This window comes from Haliotis rubra, unplaced genomic scaffold (assembly GCF_003918875.1).
Source record: "Haliotis rubra isolate DU_JTF1 unplaced genomic scaffold, ASM391887v1 Scf262, whole genome shotgun sequence".
Taxonomy (NCBI): domain Eukaryota; kingdom Metazoa; phylum Mollusca; class Gastropoda; order Lepetellida; family Haliotidae; genus Haliotis; species Haliotis rubra.
In genome coordinates, this window is record NW_025766692.1 from 384,406 (window position 1) to 401,218 (window position 16,813).

At 39.1% G+C, this 16,813-nt stretch overlaps 1 protein-coding gene across 1 annotated transcript; it reads right to left on the reverse strand.

The window, feature by feature from the left end:
• Nucleotides 1–1,098: 1,098 nt before the first annotated feature.
• LOC124280208 (protein O-glucosyltransferase 1-like) lies at nucleotides 1,099–16,436 on the reverse strand. Its single transcript, XM_046716103.1, is given in 11 exon segments — nucleotides 1,099–1,579; nucleotides 2,007–2,063; nucleotides 3,022–3,189; nucleotides 3,594–3,652; nucleotides 4,568–4,727; nucleotides 6,931–7,052; nucleotides 8,737–8,766; nucleotides 8,768–8,873; nucleotides 9,758–9,895; nucleotides 12,686–12,782; nucleotides 16,267–16,436. Coding segments are annotated over 11 exon segments (1,227 nt in total). The 5' UTR covers nucleotides 16,412–16,436; the 3' UTR covers nucleotides 1,099–1,434.
• Nucleotides 16,437–16,813: the final 377 nt, after the last annotated feature.

The window sequence follows — 16,813 nt, forward strand, 5'->3', positions numbered from 1 at the left end:
GCTTAGGATCTTATCTAACCCATAAACACCCTGGGGTCTCGTAACTGGGACCATCACCCTTATGATTCCTTCCTTTTTGTTAATTTTGTATAACACTGGACGCAATATTCTAGCCATATGACATCAGTCTGTAAAATAATAATGTCTGGACAAGACAATCCAGTGATTGACATCATGAACATCAATCTGCACAATTGGTATACACTGATATGCATCAACCAAGTTAGAGAGCATGACCACCGCGCCCCGATTTCTCGAAACAAGCTTAAGTTTTTACTCAAATTTCAAACTGAGTTTGACAATTTGAAACAGCTGATAATTTTTAACTTAACTGCATTTTTAAAATAAAAAAGCCCAAACAACTTAAGTAATCCATCCACCAAACTCAAATTGTCTAGTATGTTTGAGTTTAATATCAATTTCAGTTCATTCTGCTAATGCATTTTCTCTATTTGAGTAAAAACTCGAACTTAAGTCAAATCTCAGACTTAAGTTTGTTTCGAGAAATCGGGGCCGGATCCCATAAGTTGCCTCTTACGACAAGCATAGGATGCTGAAGATCAGTTCAAACTTGGATCTTCACGGGTCCAAAAGACGTTTTCACAACAGTGAACAGTAAATACTTCCTGGTTTGGCATCCCAAAATATACCATCAGTAAACAATCAAGTATATCAAATATATATGATTTGCAGGTGAGATGTTATGCATTATTAAAAACAATTATTTTTGGACACCACTCTAAGTAGTGTTCCAGCTATATGATGAATACTTAAGCATGAACCGCATATTCCACTGACTTCAAGAACTCGGGTCTCCTTAACTAAAATACCACATCCATCAACCAATAGAGGTGTGACAAAACGGAAATGTCACGATACCAAACGTATCGCGATATCTTGGAACGATATGATTCGATTCGATGCATATCACGATATGCTATCTTTAGTTATTTTCTTGAAAAAAGAATATTTTGATAGCAAGTAACTGTAAATATTTACATAACCGTCAATTTTTAGTGAACATTAACAATTTTAAGGTCAACGATACATATCACGATACGAACAAAAGTATAGATATATTTATCGTCAGATAAAGTATCACGATTATCGATACTACGATATATCGTCACATGGCCTTTTTTTCTAGAAAAATGACAATGTAATCTTAAAGGTCCTCAAAGTTCAAAAGTCATGCCAAAAATTGGTGATGAGCATCCAATTAATGTTTGCCTGTCACATGCTAACAGTTTGTTGTTTGAAGCCGCACTCAGCAATATTCCAGCTATATTCCGGAGGTCTGTAAATAATCGAGTCAGGACCAGACAATCCAGTGATCAACATCATGAGCATCGTCCTTGGATACGATGACATGTGTCAACCAAGTCAGCGAGTCTGTTTGTCTAATCTTATGCTCAAGCTAATATCACATCAACATCATGATGACTTAGGCTTGATCTGCTTGTAGGCTTTGTTCCTCTGTGTTTTAAACTTGAGCAGCTTGTTGTACTTCTTGAGGAGCTTCTCCCAGTAGCAAGACACGTCCTCCATCCGCAGGTGATCCCAGATGAACTTCCTCCCCCTGAAACACAACATCACTCTGTGTATGCCAGTGTTTATAATTCAGATTATCTCCAGCTAGACAGCGGGACAGGCATGTCTTGTAAGTTGTGGACTTTTTGACAGGCAAGATGTATAAAATGCTAGTCCATGACTAGCAGTCTTATCAGTTCCAGACAGATTGACTAGCAGTTCTTATAAACTGTAAGATACAGGTCAGTCTCAGGTCTGCTGGTCTTGATAATAGACAGACATGTGAATTCCTTATCATGTAGTCTCACTAACAGATATACACAGAGAAATCACAGTTGTTCATAGTAGAGACACACAGGGTAATTACTGTTCTCAATGACAGATATACACAGGTCAGTCCCTTGCCTCAATAATGGGCACACTCAGGTCAATAACTGTACATGTTCCCAATAACAGACACAGGTCAAAGTCCTCACCTCTCAGCAATGCGTTTCACAACATCATCATTCTCTTTTGCAAACATAATCAGCTCTCTGGAATAATAAACATACATATATATATATTCACTAAATGTAAATATCAATTGTTTGGGTGATGAAAATATTTGTGCAAAATTCGATCATACATTATTCAGGTTTGGGTGGGTGGGGTAGTGTATGGGTGGGTTGTTAGAGGGTGAATGGGTGGGGAAGTGTATGCGTGGGGAAGTGTATGGGTGGGTTGTTAGAGGGTGGATGGGTGGGGTAGTGTATGGGTGGGGTAGTGTATGGGTGGGTTGGTTAGAGGGTGAATGAGTGGGGAAGTGGATGGGTGGGGAAGTGTATTGGTGGGGTAGTGTATGGGTGTGTTGGTTAGAGGGTGGATGGGTGGGGTAGTGTATGGGTGGGTTGTTAGAGGATGGATGGGTGGGGAAGTGGATGGGTGGGGAAGTGAATATTTTAAAGTGGTGTTGATCAATGCAACTGGGATATGACACACACACACACACACACACACACACACACACACACACACACACACACACACACTGGCACACACATACAGACAGAGACACATACAGAGAGAGAGAGAGAGAGAGAGAGAGAGAGAGAGAGAGAGAGAGAGAGAGAGAGAGAGAGAGAGAGAGAGAGACACACACACAGAGAGACACACACACACACACACACAGAGACAGTCAGACACACAGAAACACACACACAGACAGACACACATACACAAAGTTTATAATCGCTGTACAAATAATTCAGCATCAACAATAAGGTGAGTGAGTGGGTGAGTTTTGTGCCTCTTTAAACAATATTCCAGCAATATCATGGCAGGGGACACAAGATATGGGAATCATACATAGTACCCATGTGGTAATTCAAACCCATGACTAATGAGTGACGAAGGAACACTTAACCACTAGGCTACCTCATCACCCATCAACATCTACTTCTACTTCAACAATGAGGTAAGTTAGTTGTTGCAGCAAGAGAGGAAGTAACATACTTGACATTGTCTAGTGTCTGGCTGACAGGGATGTAGTGGACCCACGGCTTCATGGCAGAGTAGAAGAATTCTTGCCAGGCTTCTCCCACATGGAACACCAGTGAATTACACAGGAACAGGTGCTTGAAACGGAAACTGGCAGCAACACCGCGGAAATTGAAGAGATATCTGGAAAGAAATGTAGGAGCTATCAGCATGGTTATTCCTCAAGTACTAGAATAGTAGGATTAGTGATTGAGTTTAGTTTTATGCCACACTCAGCAATATTCCAGCTATATGGTGGCGGTCTGTAAATAATTGAGTCTGGACCAGACGATCCAGCATGAGCAACAGCATGAACATTGATATATGCAACTGGGATACAATGACATTTGTCAGCCAAGAATAGTAGGATTAATATCTACAATAGTAGGACGACAATCATAGAGTTGTCAAATCAATATCCAACACTAATTTCAGTCAAACTTTCTGTATTGTGTGAGTAAACTAAAACTTGATGACACTATTTTCATGTCGATAATTTTTCCACTTATTGATCTGTTTAGCCAGCCCTAATACAACAAGCTACTTACTTGTATTTGCAGTGGTCCTCCAGTTTTATCTCAGCAGCAGGTGGCCGGTGTAGTGTATCCTAAACACAACATGTAACTTCTATTAAGGCTCTTTAGGAACACATGCATTCAACCTTTTATTCAACTTTCTGAACATTTTATTTTTTTTGTAGTTTAAATTTTATTTCTGAATCCCTGTTACAGTCAAAACTAAGCAGCCATGGGACAGCTCAGTCTAAAGATATACAGTAATTTAATGGGATACAGGTGGAAAGTTTTACGAAACAAGACAATCCATTCACTCACCATTCACACAAGTACAAAACTATTTTTGATTATCAAACATATTAATAATATAATTAATTCGGTTGTCTTTGAATAAGCCATGATATAAGAGCCATTTCAAATAAATTCGGAGTTACAGCTTTTCTGAACATTTTAGTGGTGAAATTGGCAAAATATCGAAATCATGCATACAAATAAAGTATGTACATGATATTTCTAGAAATTATGTTTTCACAACATTTTTGTCCTTAAATTCTGTAATTTGGCTAACTGGAAATGTCAAAGAAAGAGATCCCCCTTACTACTATGCAGGCAGGATCTGCACACATTCATATTTAAAAGTCTTAGAAATTGCTTTGAACAATACCACGTGTTTATTTGAATGACAGTCTTTGCCAATTTCAACACTTTAAGCATTTTCAGTGCTCTTGACACAAGTTATGATTATATTACTGGTTACTTTCATTAAGCATACACAGACACTTTACACTGACTTCAAAATGGTGTGTACTTGTTTCATCTCTTCTGTAAACACAAGGCAAGGCAATAACAAGTAGCATTTTTTTGTCTTTTTGTTATGAGACTGCCAGATGAACAAACCACTACTGCTCTATTGTTCTACAAGTAGTTGGTCCTGATTCTAAAGTCACCAAGTCACCTAGTCACCAATAAGTCACCTGTGTGACCAAACTGGCTGCTACATGTCTTACCGCATCTGACTTCCAGGCCTGGTTCTTTGTGTATTCTGCGTCGACCAGGTCTGGTTCTTTCCTTGACAGTAGCACCAGAGGGTCCCGCTCGTTGCTTGTCCTTGAACCACGGAAAAACGCAACATTGTGCTTCGTGTCCCAGGGCCATTTATCTGCCTCTCTGAAATAGAGTGATTACAATCTCATCTACACAATGGTAGGACATATTTCTTTGGGTTAAATAATAGTATTCTGTATTATATTTTACTGATGACTACGCCAGAATTCATCCCTTATATTATTGTGCATGTTTGAACTTGATCGCCGTGAAATGTGTGCACAGCTGATTGTACGATAAATGTCATAATGACTAATACGTAATATGTTGAAATAATGAAAACTTACAGGTAATATGTATTTTATTCATCATTCACAACATAAACGCTGTAATCGTGGCAAACATCCTGGCAGATGTACCGGTAACCTGTAACATCGTCCTGGCAGGGCATTGGCGAGCTAAAACATATTTCCGTGACATTGTATCTCATAGATAAGACGACCCCCTTCTACAGACATATTTTTTTGGTCTTCAAAATTCGGCTTATAGACGGTAATAAACGGTAACTGGACTTGATGATAATGATAACGTTTTGCTCCAGGAAATATAATTATAATGTACGGGTAGGTCAAAGGACCAGTTACATTCTCAGCTCCCTGGGAAGAATCATTTTAAGAAGTTTCATCTCATCCCATCGGGTACCCATTCACTTCTCGGTGAACAACATATTTTGAACAAAATCATGTGCCTAAATAGATATACATTCGAGCACCGTTGTCTCAATATTCACGGGGCCAAGAAAAAATATCGAGTTATCTGAACTTCAAGACATCCGACCAGGGCATATAATCACATATCACTATAAAAGAAAACAAAACAAAAAGTAGATTTCATGTATTTCCGCAATTTAAAAACAACTCAACAATCACATGCTAGTCACGTGATTACACAAAACCCTCATTGGATTCTCACTATGTTTTGATTCGAAACTATCATCCGTTATCAGTAGTGTTTAGTCGTAACAGTGAGTACTTCCTAATTAATTCCTTCTTAATTAATCCTAATTACATAACAAACAAGTGACACCTTCAACTCAATTAGCCCTAATTAGTTTACACTACCGCATCCCTTTGATTCATGCCGCACCGTGTGTAAACGTGTGGAAACAACCTCAGTTCAGAGGGATACTTGCAAATGAAAGGTAGGCGAATATCGCGTTTCTTTGAAAATATTGAGTTTAAAGGGTAATTTTGTTTGATGGGACCATGAAATCATATCGAGATATCCAAAATATCGAGACATCCGTATCGAGTTAAAAGAGCTTGAATAATGATAAATTATGAAGGATTTTGCCGGGACCAAGATGTTATATCGAGACAACTGAGATATTGAGTTCGACACAACGGTGCTCGACTGTATATTTACTATACAAATTTGAAATGGTCTGAAATACATTTGTTCATTTTAATTCAGTAAACAGGGGTAATTTTGCACAGCATGGTATTCTCCAGCATGCACAAATGAAGACCCAGAACGAAATGTAAACTGAATCCCTGGGGTCGTCCAGTGCATCATGATCATTGTACACAATTCTTGACAAGAAACATAAAGTTCTTGTTATTAAAGTTAAATCTTAAAATACAATATCTACACTAAATCATTTCATTGTTCTACAGAATCTTATGGACCTCTAGTTTATAGGTTAAGGTAAAAGCCTGATTATAAGAGCATTTACTGTCAGTGATTCTCCCAGATTGACCTGTGAAGATCCGGATCAGAATTGATCTTCAGTAACCCATGCTTGTAGTAAGAGGTGACTAATGAGATCAGCTGCTGAGTTGCTTGACACGTGTCATCGTATCAAACTGTGTAAATCAATGCTCATGCTGTTGATCACTGGATTGTCTGGTCCTGACTTGATTATTTACAGACCACCGCCCTATAGCTGGAGTGTTGCTGAGTGTGGTTTGAAACAAGGAACCAAAACCCTGAGAGCATTTTACATTTTACTCCAAACTGGCTGTTTTGGAAGAGGACCATAACACTGTGATGTTGTATAAACTCGTTGTCAGATATATTATATTAACATCATCCAGAGTTGTCACAAGTGATATTAGTGATGTTGTTCCAAGAACAAGTTCTGAACAATTGCCTCCACTTCAAAACATAAAACTCACACTTTTTTTTGTTTCTCAACCAAAAAAACTATTGGTAACATACTACTCAAAAGATGTTTGGGATTGAACCATCTACCATCTATGGGCAGATGTTACACACACTACACTACGGTAACTCTCCCATTCAGTAAATGTTTGCTGATGCCTACCTTGGAATTACCTCCCTTTGTTGATCCCAGCGCCCCAGTCCGGTGGGGTATATCGGCCAGACAGCTGGACCTCCCTCCCAGAATGTCCATGCAGGATACATGATGTCCCAGTTCTCGGAACGCTGCGGAATTACGTGAAGATCGATGTTAAAGGGGAGGCTACTCAGGCTGAAGGGGAAGTAACAGCCTAGCAACTTTATATTGATACAATCTGTTTGTGGAACTTGGTGAGGAATGTTGTAAATATCTAGTGGTACATATCATTTCAGTGCACACACGAACAACACTTCTTCATTCAAACTGAAGGCGGTGGGGCAGCCTAGTGGTTTAAGTGTTCACTCGTCACATCAAACCAAGGTTCGACTCCCCACATGGGTACAATGAGTGAAGCCCATTTCTGGTGTCCCTTGCCATGATATTGCTGGATCATGCTAAAAGGGACATAAAACTAAGCTCGCTCACTCACTCACTCATCCAGGCTGAGATAGTGAGTGATATAAAATAATTTGAGTAAAAACTCAAGTCTAGGATTCCTCATTATCAACACACAAAGAAGGTTTGAATCCTGGATTCTCCCCGACAGTGATCCTTGCATGTCAGTACCATACCCATGCTGAAGGGTTGTGAGAAGATATGTATCTCTTCAAGCCTTCGTCCCCCATAAGCATAAGATACTCACTCATTTACTCAACACTTCACAGCATGTATTTTGACTTTACTTGCTTTCTTGATTTTTGAAAATTTATCACGGTGTCGGGTTTTCGACAATGTAAGACAAAAACATATTTTTTATCTTAATATCATTTACAGAATTTATTTTACTAACCTTGAGTGCTCAAGGATATATTCATCTATTTCACACAAAAATATCAAGTATTTCCTACAAAAATAGCGTTCATAACATTGTATCGGTAAAACTGTTGCTGCTCTCCACCTTCGGGTATTTTGGATGGGTTTTCGACGAAGAGACATACATTTTGCTCCGCAATACGAGGGAGTGTTGTGATCACGTGGCTTCCTATTTATATATTGCCTGTCACTAGCAGACGACCGATCTTACTGAAATTTCGCTTGCTATTTTTTGTTATATAGGCAATTGATTTTGCATCTGAAGTGGTATTAACGATCTTGGGTATATAATATTGATGTTTGTTTGCTTTTTATACAACTTTACTTCCCGATTTCCATTGTCAATAAAACTTCTCATGACAGCGAATGGGCACCTGCCCTACCGATGATACTTCTTGTGAACTCCAATTGTGAACGTACTCCCCCGATATAGCGCGAGCAATGCAATTGTTGAAATCACCAGAACATCGAATTCAGCTCGCTTTGGGATATATGAAAACCGTTCCACAAAGTGCAGGGGTGGAAATAACCCATTGCCCGACGTCCGAGTACAGTGTTTTTTTCTGTCGGGCAAGCACATTTGTATATCACACTGTACTGGTGTCCGGTTGACATTCCAATGTTAATTATGTTGCTTATATAAAAAAAATCACGAAAACAATAGGCCGGTATAGCGGAAAAATTATCAGGGCAAGTGATTTTACATGTGCCACTATACCGGAGTACACTACCAATTTTAAAGTTATTTCCACCCCTGAAGTGATTGAAGCACTAAGGTGAAACAGGGAATGGTCAGCCTAGTGGTTTGTCATGCCAAGGAACTTTGTCTGATTCCATACATGGGTACAATGTGTGAAACCCATCTTTGGTGGCACCACCGTAATATTGCTGGAATACCAATAAGAGTTGTGTCAGTCCACTCACTCTGAGGTTTGGGGAAGAATTGTGCTGACTCACCACTTTGCTGAAGGAGAAGATGGGTTTGGGGGGAGCTGTAAGCAGGTGACTGCGGCCAGTCCCGGGTGTTGAGGATGAGCTCCATGTCCGGCAGCTTCTTGATTATCCCCAGGATGAAGTGCTCCACACCACTGCATCTGTGTGGAAACAATACAGGTAACATATAATACAGGTAACACATATAGCATAGGTAACACATGTTCTGTCTTGCCCCAGCGACAAGATCTCACCTGAGTGAGTTTAGTTTTACACCGCTTTTAGCAATAATTATATTCCAGCAATATCATGGTGGGGTAAACCAGAACTGGGCTTCACACATTGTACCCATGAAGAGAATCAAATCTGGGTCCTTGTCGTAACAAGGGTGACGCTTTAACCTCTAGGCTATCCCTCTGCCCTGTCTCACCAGAACAGTTCTGACTCACCCGAGCTAAAAGATCTCTGTCTAAATAGCACTGCAACTGTCCTGACTCACCCGAGCTACAAGATCTGTCTCCCCCGAGGTACAAAAATTCTGTCTCACCAGAATAGTGCTGACTCACCAAAACTAAAAGATCTGTCTCACCAGAACAGTTCTGACTCACCCAAGCTAAAAGATCTGTCTAAACAGCACTGCAACGATCGTGACTCACCCGAGCTAAAAGATCTGTCTCACCCGAGCTAAAAGATCTCTCACCAGAACTGTTCTGATCTGTCTCACCCGAGCTACAAGATCTGTCTCACCAGAACTGTTGTGACTCACCCAGAGCTAGCAAGATCTGTCTCACCCGAAGCTACAAGATGTCTACCAGAACCTGAGCTACATGATCTACAAGATGTCTCACCAGAACTGTTCTGACTCACCCGAGCTAAAAGATCTGTCTCACCAGAACTGTTCTGACTCACCCGAGCTACAAGATCTGTCTCACCCGAGCTACAAGATCTGACTCACCCGAGCTACAAGATCTGTCTCACCAGAACTGTTCTGACTCACCCGAGCTACAAGATCTGTCTCACCAGAACAACAACTATCCTGACTCACCGGAATGGGAACATGCAAGCGTCCTCCCTGTACAGCTTGTGGTTGACAATCTGGTAATGGACGCCCCTCTCCATCGACTCTTCCAACTGTTTCCTTGTGATGCCATCTTTCCACGGCAACAGGTCCTCCTCCATTACACTGAATTCATCATAAATGCAGCACTAGAAATTGATGTATATATTCACAAGTCCACAAAAAATATCTGCTTCTGAGTTGCCCTCTATGAAATTCTACAAGTGGCGGTCCACAAAAAAGTATCACTTGCCCATTCTGAATCTTCTTCATCAGGGACTGGCAGACATTCAATTACAAAGTACTTGCCTTGGTATCACAGAGCATCATGAATCATTCCATTACTGTCTATTGGTGTGTCTGTACCAGAACTAAACACAGACTTACAGCATCCCAGAGTGTGTATACTGTTATACTCTGTGGTCTATTATACTCAGCTGCATCAAGGCAACTTCAGCTGAATCTGAGAATTTGAACAGGGCAAACCCATGCCATCAAGGTCACCCTAACCCCTCTACACAAAAAATATAAATGAATATATTAATACAACACTATTTGATAATATCAATGCAAAGCCAAGGGTCTAACTCAATAAAAATCCTAGGAACAAAATACTTAAAAAATTAGCATGATTTCACATGTATATCAACATACTGTTGTGAGATTACTTAAGAGAAATATGTTCTTTTAAATTCTTTTTCCACACACCTTTTGGATAAAAGAATAAACCTTTAAACCAAACATTAAAACACAGAGGCCACTGTCAGTTGTCAATTCTTATCCATCAGCATTTGAGAATTTGAAAAACTCAAATTTACACTGAGCTGTCATTTATCGAGAAAAGAGAGAGCACTGCATTCTCAAGGGTTCTAACAATATTACGATTTGAAGTGTTAAAGTTAGATGAACAAAGCCTGTGTGAGGAATCATGTGGGTAAACAGCCCCGCAGTGACTCTCAACCTCTTTGACAAACACTGGATGACCCCTTTCTTCACAGAGCAGGACAGGAACTATCTGAGGAGTGAGATGTCACATACACTTACATTTTCTCAAAAACCTAACCATTACCGAATCAATGCCGACTATGTGGGTCAGAGTAGCTGTATTTAACATGGACTGTAGGTGGCAATTGATGTTTGGGTCATCATGGCCGTGTCAACATCAAACAAAGGCTGGCTAAATACTTGGACGTCCTGCTGGACCAGGGTCAACTGGCTGGGTCACGTCCAGCAGCTCCCGATCTGACCAACATCCCTGCTGCATATCTACATAACACTCTGGGATCCAAACCTAATATGAGACATTGCCAAATCCTACCTAAAGAGGGCTTTTAGTTTGAATCAGAAAATGATTGATGAATGGAGGTAGGGAATCAACCTGGGACAGATGTGTCTGCCATATATCTATGTTATGTCATGGGACAAGGTTCTATCTTATCCGTGTGAGAACTATCTTTACCTGTCTCACCTGTCTGAGAACATCTGTATCCTACCTGTGTAAGTATACCTCTACCTACCCCATAGTATGGCAGAGATACAGATAACGTTTTGGATCATTGAATGATTGAGTTATGTACTCGCTTGTGTTCATCTCAATTGGGTATCCTAATTTTCCTTTGAGTAACCAAATAAATTGTACCCTCCTTACTCAAACTCAATTGGTTATTTTGCCATTTTCTATTAATTATAAAAATATAATAAAGTTTAAATGTGGGTTTACGTGTTTGTTATTTATCAATCAATCTTTATTTCGTACTGAAGAGGCCACAGGCCTATAGTACATATACATATATAATGGGGAATTACATAAATAAATATATTTACATTACAGTGATAAAATTTTGTTTGTTCTATACAACATTGTAGAATTTTATGATGGTTGGATGGATATAGTAATATCTTTTAATGCATTTACAAGTATTATTATATGGACAGATGAGGAAAAGTGATATTCATCTTCAATTTCATTTAAATTACAAAGTGTACATATTCTATCTTCTGTTGTAACATTTTAATACCTGCCGCTTTCAACCAACAAATCATTGAGATGAACATCGGAATCTTGCTAGTGATAAGCCTAAATTTCTTTATATTAACACATGATAAGTATACTTCATTGAATAGATCTTTTTTAAATTTTGAATAGTAAAAAAACATTTACTTGACAGAGATATTTTCTCACACCATGTTTGAAGATATATGTCTTTAAGTCTTATGGTTAATGACTGAATGAATGACGTATGTGATTCTAGATATTGTGCATTCAAAGCGGTTCTGAAGCCAATAGAGAATAAGAAGTTCTTAGATGTCCAATTTCTTTGTACATTTTCATCATACAATAACATCATATTATTATAACATTTTTTGATGCAACAATTTTGTAAATGGTAACCCGATATGGAGGCATATTTAATAGTTTTAACCAATATTTGACAACATTTATGCTTGTAAACACGTGCATTGGATATCTGCCACATTCACGTGAAGAAAGCACTGCATTAACTGTATTCAATTTAACACCAAGATATTTCAATTGTGTTCCCTAACCTTAACCCATCTAACCAAGATCACCCCTGGCAGATTACCCAATCCCCTTGAGACTACCCCAGCTATGGTCTCCTAACTTGTACCCATCTAATACCCCTGAAGATTCGGGTTAGAATTGGTCTTCGGGAGCCCATGCTTGTCATAAGGGGTCATTAACAAGTTTGGTGGTTAGGCTCACTGACTTGGTTGACACATGTCATTGTATCCCAACTATGTACATCAATGCTCATGATGTTGATCACCAGATTGTCTGGTTCAGACTTGATTATTTACAGACTGACGCCATATAGCTGGAATATTGCTGAGTGGGCGTTAACCAACAAGCAAAACAAAACCTATCTAAACCACTCCCTCACATTCTCCACTCACCTGGAATGACAGGAGCAATCACCTTGCTGACATTCTTCATAATTCCCAACTGCCTCATCAATCTCGTCCAGATATTTCTTCCACTTTGAGTTGGCAGCTTTGAAACAAAAATAAGACTTCATCAAATGATGAAACTAGATAGAAATTCCAACCTTCCCATCGTCCTCCCGATGAGCCTGTCTGACAATGCTGTGATATTTACATCAACCACACCTGATCAATTACCGAGTTCCCACTGCTATTTGCAGACAGTGTCGACACAGGCGCCAGGTGACTCACCTTTATATCCACCTGAAATTCTTATTGCATGGCTGTAGTTTAAATGGAAATTATTAATACTGGAATATTTCTTACTACTTGACAGAGTGAGTGAGTGCGTGATTATAGTTTTATGCAGCTCTTAGCAATATTCCACTGATATCACGGCAGGGGACACCAGAAATGGGCTTCACAGTAATCCCACTTATACCCATGTGGGGAATCGAACCCGGGTCTACGCATGATGAGCAAACGTTTTAACCACTAGGCTACCCCACCGTCCAACTACTGACTGACTGACTGAGTTTGGTTTTACGCCGCTTTTAGCAATATTCCAGCAACATCACGGCGGGGGACACCAGAAATGGGCTTCACACATTGTACCCATGTGGGGATTCGAACCCGGGTCTTTGGCATGACGAGCCAATGCTTTAACCACTAGGCTACCCCACCACCCCTCCAACTACTTGACAGAAGTCCAAGTTAGTCGGATTCTTTCAGGTTAACAATGATAAAAGAATCAGGTGTTTTTAATCTTCTTTTGAGTTTTATAGTTTTCTTTGTTTTAATACTCTTGTCTTAATATATACCAAATAAAAACATTTTGAAATATGTTAAACAGTCACACAAAGTACACATTTACACCCCCCAAAAAATCACGTTTGATTTGATTGTTTCTTAAAAAGCAACAAACAAATACCCTGATCCCACAACCAGCATACTAAAATCCCCTCGACTGAAGAGCAGTCATGACAGTTATGTACAAATACCAGTTTCTTTTGTTTTCAGTGCATTAATCTACATGGAAAAGAAGTGAGTAGCCATTAATTTCATTACATACAAGATATAGAAGACAGACATTGTGTTGTGGGGAGATAAATCAAACACAAGCACCAAGTGTCATTTCTTTACATTACCAAGTGCTACGATGGATTCACTTGCTGCTTAATTATTTCTAAATGTGTATCATAACGAATAAAAAAATAAAGAAATATGTTTATACCAAAACTATATTAGTCGTCCCTTTGAGTTTGTTATAACCGTTGTTTACAGTTTGTAAATGCAATAATCTGGAACCCAAACTTTAACCCAATTTTACAACTGCTGACTGGCTGAGTATGGGTTTACACCGTTTTTAGCAATATTCAAGCAATATCATGGCGGGGGACACCAGAAATGGGCTTCACAAATTGTACCCATGTGGGGAATCGAACCTGGGCCTTCTGCGTGATGAGCGAACGCGTTAACAACTAGGCTACCCCACCGCCACTCACAACTACTACTACTACTACTACCACTACTACTACCCCTACTACCACTACTACTACCACTACTACTACCATTACTACTACCACTACTACTACCACTACTACTACTACTACTACTACTACTACCACTACTACCACCACTACCACTACTACTACCACTACTACTACCACTACTACTACCACTACTACTACCACTACTACTACCACTACTACTACTACCACTACTACTACCACCACCACCACTACTACTACCACTACCACTACTACTACTACTACCACTACCACTACTACCACTACCACTACCACTACTACTACCACTACTACTACCACTACTACTACTACCACTACTTCTACTACTACCACTACTACTACCACTACCACCACTACTACTACCACTACTACTACCACTACTACTACCACTACTACTACTACTACCATTACTACTACCACTACTACCACTACTACTACCACTACTACTACCACTACTACTATTCATATTTCTCCAGACCCTGCTACATCCATGAACCATGCTCACATTTAGATATTCCTATCCAGACACTTGAAAAATACCTGAGGCCACTAGATCCCCACATTGTAGACTTTGTGTAACAAACCACATAGCAGCCTTTGTCTACAGAGGTAAAACGTTTACTTTGTGACTTCTGTCAACACAGAGGGCCTTGTCCTGGTGACAGAGCAGGTAGTACTTGTGTAGTGTAGTGGGCACACAATCATCTCGCATCAGGGAAATCAACGAGAGATGCTCCAACATGTTCAAGACATTTTGGATATCAACTTTTTCATTTGTTAAACATGTTTCGGATTTAATTCTTATTTCTTCTTCAGGTGAATAATACAGAGTTGATCATTAACCTGGAGAGGGAGAAAGAATTAACTCTGAAACGCTGTGTCTAACAAATATAGAAGTTGATATCCAAAAGGTTATGCTAATCACTCATGCTAAAGACTCTAGTGCTAATCACTACTAAATGCCTTTCAAAGAACCCACATTCAACACATCAGTAAATGCTTCTGTTCTTTGCCATTACTCAAACTAACCTTAATAAGTCATTAAATTTTATTCGTTGACGACACACCATTTTGGGTTTCATTGTGAAAAATAAACTAGTGAGTGTAGTTTTACGCTGCTTTTAGCAATATTCCAACAATATCAGGGCAGGTGACACCAGAAAAGGGCTTCACACGTTGTCCCCATGTGGGGAATTGAACCAGTAGGCTACCCCCACCTCCCAAATTCTAAACTATGTTCTCTTGGCATGGAAACTAGCAAGCATTACAAATTTGATAAAAACAGGTACTTTCTAAAGTCATTTTCTTAATTTCAGTAAACTATGGTAATAACAAACAAAGATGCCACTAATTTTAATTTGTAAATAACTGTAGTTCATTTCGACTAAAATATATACCGGTACTCCAAGAGGCAGGGATAAAAACCCAGTTTGTTATTAACAAAGTTTACTGTACATTAACATGAACTGAATGTTTGGGAATGTTTATTGTCATTTGCAGCAGAAGTGGGATCAGATATCAGCCTCTATGTTCGTTTAAATAAATCATTATATATATGTTGCATTATTAGACAAAATCTATATATTAAACTGACACTTTATTGTCTGTTGATTTATAAATCATTCCTTGGTATATTTACTGATTTAAATGAGGAAATTTCGACAGATTAGATTACTAATGTGTGCATTTATCTGGTTTTGTTATCAATGAACCTTTGACGTGCATCAGTGAAATACAAACCAAATCTAAAATATTCTTGGAATTCTTGCTTATGTTTATTCGTGAACAGCTGAATAGATCTATGCCCAGAATAATAAATTGAGTCTCTAAAATCACGATAAACTTGGTTGACTGCATAAACGTATAGATTCACGAGAATGATACACTTGGTGCTATCATGGGGTTCTGCATTATCTGCCAATGAAATTATACCACGTCCACAGAGCACCAGAACAAATGGTGTTGTAAGAGCTGAAGTGTGACGAAGTCTTGACAAGGGGTGATCGATACTGCTAAAAAACTCACGTTTAGTGTACTTGGACTTTTCTTTCACTTCAGTATCGTCATCTAAACATTCCCCGTTGGTGTCTTTCTCACATACTTTCTCAGCAACGACTGTCACGGCCAAGATCATCAACACACACAACCAGTACGCACGACCCACATGCATCTTTACTCGCAGAACAAATGCGTTCTCGCGGCCAGGAGAGCGTCTGTCAATACAAGGGAGCGGTTATTGTGTAACATTGCCTAACAGTATCGATCGATATAGCACAATGCCAAAAACGCGTCTAAAGTATCATTTGTTCATGGACTGTGAGAATGTACTGGTTTCTGCTTGCAAGGATTTTTGTCTATAAAATTAATCGAAATAAATTATATAAATTAAGGCGCGGACGTCAGAGAAATACAATTTTAAGCGTCGCGTCTTTAACTCTGGTACTCCAGTGGGCTGCATCTAGTACCAACTCATATACTACCAACATAAACAGATTCTGTAAAGTGATTTCTTAATTTTTTTTAAAACACTTTAAATTCCGAAGAAAATATTTTAAGTTGGAACTGAATTATT